This window comes from Nelumbo nucifera, chromosome 8 (genome assembly GCF_055504915.1).
Source record: "Nelumbo nucifera cultivar China Antique chromosome 8, China Antique-T2T, whole genome shotgun sequence".
NCBI lineage: Eukaryota > Viridiplantae > Streptophyta > Magnoliopsida > Proteales > Nelumbonaceae > Nelumbo > Nelumbo nucifera.
Window position 1 is genome coordinate 13444509 of NC_142656.1, and position 7445 is coordinate 13451953.

General features: G+C 37.3%; 1 protein-coding gene across 1 annotated transcript; it reads left to right on the forward strand.

Moving 5' to 3' along the window:
- The first annotated feature begins 2623 nt into the window (after positions 1 to 2623).
- On the forward strand, positions 2624 to 7124 carry LOC104592351 (GTP-binding nuclear protein Ran1B-like). Its single transcript, XM_088893091.1, has 8 exons — positions 2624 to 2701; positions 2762 to 2831; positions 3091 to 3147; positions 3264 to 3381; positions 6038 to 6086; positions 6199 to 6378; positions 6471 to 6548; positions 6758 to 7124. The coding sequence occupies exons 2-8, from the start codon at positions 2820 to 2822 to the stop codon at positions 6825 to 6827; spliced, it is 564 nt and encodes a 187-aa protein (XP_088749217.1). The 5' UTR covers positions 2624 to 2701; positions 2762 to 2819; the 3' UTR covers positions 6828 to 7124.
- Positions 7125 to 7445: the final 321 nt, after the last annotated feature.

The window sequence follows — 7445 nt, forward strand, 5'->3', positions numbered from 1 at the left end:
CATCTTGAAGGATGATGCATTTGGGCTTTTCTCCTTCAGGACTATCACCACTTTGAAATCAAAGAACTTGAAGAAGCCAACCTTTGGGACTTCCACTTATTCCCTCGTTCCCTGAAATGCAGAGAGGGTTTTTTCACTTTGATTTCAATTTTTATCTCACAAGAGATTATACGAGTTGAGTTGAATCCTCTAAGCAATGTAGGGAGTTCCGAAGAGAAAAAGCTCCAATCAACGATCACCTACCATAACTTGTAAGTTGTGAGATCTCTCACTATTAGTCAGAAAACTCAATCTGCCAGGTTGAGATCTTGCATGTCGCAGGTAGCCGCAGTCAACAGTCGTGCCTTTATCTCAGAGAGTTCTATAGAGAATAATGGGAAAGATAGAGCCTTTCCCTTCCTATGAACTTATGGTTACAAACTATCTCTAAAAGGTTTTATGGGTTTTCTTTTCTCCCTTCCTACGTTAAAAAAAATTTAGCTTATTGTACATTTGCACTCCCATGCATTTGTACAAATAAATTTTCACTGCAACCAAACACAGCCTTAGTTACATTGTTTGTGGTTGCTTTTACAAAAAAAAAAAAAAGAAAGAAAAGAAAAATCTAAACTTATGGTTACAAACTATCTCTAAAAGGTTTTATGGGTTTTCTTTTCTCCCTTCCTACGTTAAAATTGAAGGAAAAAAATCTTCAGTAGATTAAGTGCGAAGAGATGTCCTCAAGGACCTTAACATTGTGATTGAACCAATTGCTCTTGTTTTATTACTAAGAAAATCAAACCCTTTCTATCGGGTTGCTTGACTTGTTTCCACACTGACCAATTAATTGAATTAAATTTCTTTTTGCCTTGGGTTTCTTTGATGCCTAGCTGAATTAAGGCTATGTTTGGTTTGAAGGAAAAGGTAGGGAAAGGAAGAAAAAGGTAGGAAAACCTTTACAAGCCTTATATAGGTTTCCCAGTCTTTCTTTTCCTTTCCCTATTTTTTCCTTCAAACCAAACATAGCCTAATTGTGCTTTATTGTGTGTGTAGTGGGTGCTTTGTTTTATTTTCGCTTTTGATTGAAATCAAAGCAAAAATAGTTATTTTTCAAGAAAAAGTAGCCCATTCAATGGGCTGCTCCAGTCGATGGCCTCCTAATTGCAGCTTACTTTATGTTCATATTGGGCTGCTTCTTTTTGTAAGGGCCTAATCCTAATTCATTTGTTGAACGGACCATGCCTAAGCCTAGCTTGTATCAACAAAAGGGCCATGATTTCTCATGAGGGGTGATTTGGCCCATCAATTGTGAAGTATCACATGGTAAGTCCGAACCGTTTGATGACACCTTGGCGTCATATGGGGATAGGTTAGGTGAAGCTAGGATGACCTAGACCGACCTACCTAACTGACATCCTAAGCTGTGAGAAACTAGCAGCTGCTCCGCAATAGGGCAACATATATCACCTCGGGAGGACAAGCCAATGACCTCGAAGGCCCGCACAACCTCCCCAACCTATGTAGACAAAGGCTCAAGTAGCTAGTGGACTTCTAGGGTACTGACCCTCCAACTTATGTGGCAAGATGTCCTTATCCTAAGTGACACAACTATTGGTTCCGAGTCAGGTGGCAGCACGTCACCTACCTAGCACGGATGACCTCGATTCCTGCATGATTCAGAGAGTTTGGATGTGGATCACCACTAATGTGAGATGAATGTGCCCCGAAGATAGCGGACTGATAAGGCCAATCGTTCCTGGATATCTTGGAAATGTAACACAAACCTCAACCTATAAAAGGACCTTACCATTCCTTTGTAAGATATACACGATTAGTTTAATCAACTCTTTCTCTCTCTCTCTCTCAAAACTTTCATTACTAATTTAAGCATCGAAATACCCAACTCACATTCATTGCCCGAATACTCTCATTTTTTACCTTCTTGTAGTTTGATGGACCGATCTCATCAATTCGTTAATCTGAACTATCCTCTAACATGAAGTTTGGAGAAACTATGCAACATCAATTTCTCTTATATTATCGTTGGTCAAGTTCATATGCAATTGATGAAAGAGACAAGAGTTACCAAAATGTTTATTTTTTTCTAAATTTGTTTGAATTGATGAAACATACTTCTATTAAGCAAATTCCACCACGATTTATGGGGCTATGAATGTTTACTGACTAGAAAATAAATTATAAATATATCATTAGTTATGGGCCTAGTCTGGTTCTCAAGCAAGATAACTGGATAAACCCTGTTTTGAGGGACTCCGAACTTTATTCACATCTACCCACAACATATTATTTCGGTGCATTGGAAATATCTACCCCATGTATGTATGTATGTAGAGGATGAGCTGTTCTCATGTATGGCTATGATGTTATTGTTATGGAGCAGGAGATCCAGGCTCGTTTTGAGGTGGCCAGTCCTGGGTTTAACGTGTATTCAATCCTTACAAAGTACAAACAAGACACGTCGTCCAAATCTAAAGAAAGGGTCGAAAGCGTGTGCCACTTGTAAGGACCAAATTCACCCGCCATTTTGAAGCGGGATCTGATCGGACGGTGAAAATGGTCGCGTCAAAGAAAAGCCAAAGCAAAGCCTTACAATACAGCAGTTAAGCCATTCCCCTCTCTCACGCATTCAAATTTTCCAAATTCCACTATGTTGCAGAGCGATAAAGAAGAAAGAAGAAAACTGGAAATAATCCCACAAATGGTACTAAATTTCTAGTCTATGTGTAGGTAAGGTTTCGTTTCTTACAGTTCGTATCTGCAGGCGCTTCCGAACTAGCAAACTGTCGATTACCCTAGTTTTAAGCTTGTCATCGTCGGCGATGGTGGTACTGGTAAACCTCTCTCTCTCTCTCTCTCTCTTCGAGCGTGTGTGCATGGTTTTGCTTGGATTTTATGGCCTAATATCAATTTGTTGTCGTTTCGTATCTTGATTCGATTCATCGAATTCAAAATATAAAATGCATATGCATTTGATGTAGTTTCAGAACTAAGATTTAGCTTGTTTAGTTAGCAATTTGTTTTTCAGCTGCCCGCATGCCGTTCTTCTCAGGGATATATTGAGCTGATGAAATGCGTCTTTATTTGGTGCAGGGAAGACTACATTTGTTAAACGGCATCTTGCAGGAGAGTTCGAGAAGAGATACGAGCGTAAGAATTTGAGCTAGTTCTTGCTTCAATTACTTATTCCTTTTCTTCGTTCAAACTGTGTTTCGATTGCGTCGGATTATTTTCCTGATGTAGTTGTTTGGAAATGCGATTTGCAGCGACTATTGGTGTTGAAGTTCATCCCTTGGACTTCTTCACTAACTGCGGAAAGATCAGGTTCTATTGTTGGGATACTGCTGGTCAGGAGAAGTTCGGTGGACGGAGAGATGGTTATTAGTAAGTTACTACTCGAAGCTCGCTAATTGTTGTGCTTTCATTTTCTAGTCGTATTCTCTTACTAGTATTTGTAGGATTTCATGAAATGTGGATGCTAGATGACACCGATTCTATTCAATGCTAGAAATTATAGCTTCATTCTGTGTTAATGGAGCTTGTTAAATGCATGCATATTCTTGAGGTTCTGTTAACTGCATGCAACTCTTGTTTTGCTGTTTCGTGGGTAGGTTTTTAAGATAGTTGAGTATTTACGAGTGAAGAGGATAATTTCCTCTTTTGTTGCCTATATTTGCTGGATTCCTTTCTCAGCTTTGATCATATGGGATATTAAACCATGTTGCCATGTTGGATTTATAATTAACATTCGGATTGTTCTCCTTTTGTTTGCTCTCTGTGGTTGTACTTAGTAATTCTTTACTTTCATAGACAAATTTCTGTTGGTAGTTTATGGTAAAGGATAGGACCTCCATCTGCATGAATTTAGTTGAGGGTTTGATGCAGGATCTTTGTGATTGAGCACTATTCTTGCAACCAATTTAGGTTAAGTGTGTAGTACAAACAAAGAACTAATAGAGAAAGAAGAGAAGAGATGGAAATAAGATGAAAACCCTAGGCAATCACACCAAATTCTATAGAGAAATTTTCTTGTTCATTATCAAAAACTATTCCTCCAATGAGCCATACAAGCTTAATAAAAAAAGAAGCTTTCAAAGGAACAAACTTGCCCCCCAAGTTAGTTTGCCAAACAAGCCACTTACAAAAAGAAGCTAGATTAGACTAAACCTGTCCCAAACAATTACAAACATAAGGCCAAACAAAGCGAGTTACTAGACTTAGGCATGTTCCCAAACACAACCACCCTAAACATGCAAAATTACAAAAATACCCTTTCTGTCCAGAAATGCAAGAAAACCAAATAAGTCTTGTCCAGCAGCAAACTCAACCACACAAAGAGCATCTTAAGGTGGATTGAAGACTCTAGGGTCTTCCTAAGTTGATCCAATGCTCACCCAGCTCCCACGTGGGTCCCACGTCTTTGTAATGATGCCAAATGAACATAGGAGCAACTTTGGTTCTTTTTTGATATGCCTTAACTTGATCCCCATCAGGGTTCTTCAAATTTAATCTGGCTGTTCTGGTTCAACAAAGGTGTTAAGAGGAAAATGTCTAATCTAATAGAAAGAATATGTAAATTAGCTAGCCTTTCCCTTTAGAAATCTATCTTTGGTTTATTTGTAATGTCATATTCTCAGTGCGGCATTTTACTCTTGATTAAGTTGGAAATTGGTTTATAGGTTCTAAGGTGTCATTTCTTCCACTAGTGAAAGAAGAAAAACCAAAATATGCATGAAAAGAAATCTTAAACTTTAAGGCTATGGAGTTGAAATTCATAACAAATTACAAGAATACCTAGGTATATGTACAGGTATTATGACCCGGCAGGGCAGGTCAGCCAAATACAATCAGTCAAGGCAGATTTACTGTTTGACCCAACCCATTGACATCCCTAGTGGGTCATTTGTGTTATTTATAAAAAAAAAATTGGTTCATCAATCATTAAACATTAAAGCTCATAATGTGTTTATAAAAAGATATAGACAGAAAAGTTGTCTTCTAAAGATATTGCTCAAGGATGTGGAATTTGTTGTAATTGAAGTACATTTGCCCTTCCTTCTTTTCTCTGTACTTCACAGAGACTATTAAAAGAATAGGGTTGCAACTTGAACTTGGGCGGGCTGGGGTTGGGCTTTTGTGAAAATTTAAATGGGCCAGGCTCGAAGCAATGTAAAATACTAACTTGGGCCAATCTGAGTTGTACCCTTGTAGAAGTGCCATTGTCTATGTATTTATGTATACATATATGTATATTTCTGCAATTGGATGGAAGGTATAAATCAATTTATGACCTAGGTAGGTACTATAGTACATTGTATTTCATATGAGAACATAGAATTTACATGTGTTGATGACTTCATTTCAAATCCATTTTGAGATACAGGTAGCACTCATTTATTGATTTCTAAAATTGAGATTCAAGCAACTTCTTTGAGAAGCTGTATTTCCTATTATAAGTTTCATATGTCAAGATAATTGAGGGCTTTATTAGCCTTAGTTGACTCATAAGCCTGCTCAGGGTCAGGCAGAAAATGAATTAGGATCTTAAAATATCTATCAAGGTAATTGAATGTAGTTTTCACGGATGAATGTTATGACCTCTTTTCTGAGCTAAACTGGACTGAACAGATATTGGTGTTCTTTTTCCGTAATAATGTATAGAATCTTTAATCTGTAACCTTGTAAAGTAACTGAATAGTGTGGTCTCTGCCTTTTGTTTTCTTGGAGAATAGTTGTGCATTTCATTTTTCTGTTTTAATTAATGAAGTCTATGTTAATGATAAAAAAGTGTATAGAACCTTATTCAGTGACCTATGAATGTTTTTTTTTTTTTTCTCCTTGAGCAATAGACTATTTTATGGTTCTTATTGGGTTACTTGAATATCTTTTGTTGCATGTAATCAACCAAGTATTAGTTATGATTTGCCTTTTCTTCCTGCTTCTTGTTCATCTCCATGTTTGGCATCCATCATTTTGTAATTAAAAGTTTGTCTGTGTAGCATCCATGGGCAATGTGCAATCATTATGTTTGATGTCACAGCACGATTGACATACAAGAATGTTCCAACATGGCACAGGGATCTTTGCAGGTGCATCCAGAAGAACGTGTTATTCTTTTTTATTTGTTAGTTATTTGGTTCAGTATGCTTGATTATGCTTTATTAATTGATTCTTGAGTGGCTTCTTTATTGGAGTCTGTAGGGTGTGCGAGAATATTCCAATTATTTTGTGTGGAAACAAGGTTGATGTCAAGAACAGGCAGGTGAAAGCAAAGCAGGTCACATTCCACAGGAAGAAGAATCTTCAATACTATGAGATCTCTGCAAAAAGTAACTACAACTTTGAGAAACCTTTCCTGTACCTTGCCAGGAAACTTGCTGGGTAATTGTACTTTTCTGGTTTGCTGTGGTTTAATCTTCTAATTATATGGATGAGATTATGACATGTATTTAATGTTTGAATCCATTGTGCAGGGATCCTAACCTCCATTTTGTTGAGTCTCCTGCTCTTGTTCCCCCAGAAGTACAAATTGACATGGCCACACAAGAACGGTAAGTGATTGTATTTACGCCTTTTATTTTTAAATTAAATAGAATTATATGTAAGGTTTGATACTAGCAGAATGGAGGTTTAATACTAATTTACTAACCTCCATTTTGTTTACTCTCTCTCTCTCTCTCTCCAAGCAAATTTCACGAACTATCAAGAACTAGTTGACCTGGTGGTGGTTTCTTTATAAGTTATAACGTTAATGTTTCAGGCATGAAGCTGACTTGATAGCAGCCGCAGCACAGCCTCTTCCTGATGACGATGATGATGCATTTGATTAATTATCTCTGTTTTCTTTTTCCTTTTTGTCGCCTGCTGGCAGTTAATGTTTCTTTGGGTGTCAAATGGCTTGCGGGTTCTAGTTTTCTGACTTTTTGTGTCTACGCGTGCCTTTATATTTTTCTTTGTTTTTCTACATTCTCGTTTCTAGAGGGATCCTGGAACCTTTTTATAACTGGTGTCTGGGGGCACCTTTTGGGGATTGAGGTGTCTTGATGCAAAAATGTTTTCAAAATCCATGTAATTTCATTGTAATATGAGAATGAGATGATCTTAATTCTTGTACATTATTACTTCGTCTTCAACTCTTCATTGCTTCTCTTTTAGACAATGGTATGGATCAGTTGTGCGTACGCTGCATTTGTAGTTTGGAAATTAAGAAAAAAAACATTGTTCGAACTGCGATGTAATATTGTTTATTGCATGGTTTTTGAACCGCTGTTGATCTAGGTGGTTGGATCGTTCGGCCCGAGAACTGACAAAAAATTATTGAATTAGTCAATGACCCATTGATCCGGGTTCAATGATTTTGGTTGTTTTTTTATTTTTTTAATATTTTGTGAGAATGGTCTATCTATTTGAATTAGATGGTCAAACCATTGACCTGGTTTTATTTCCAG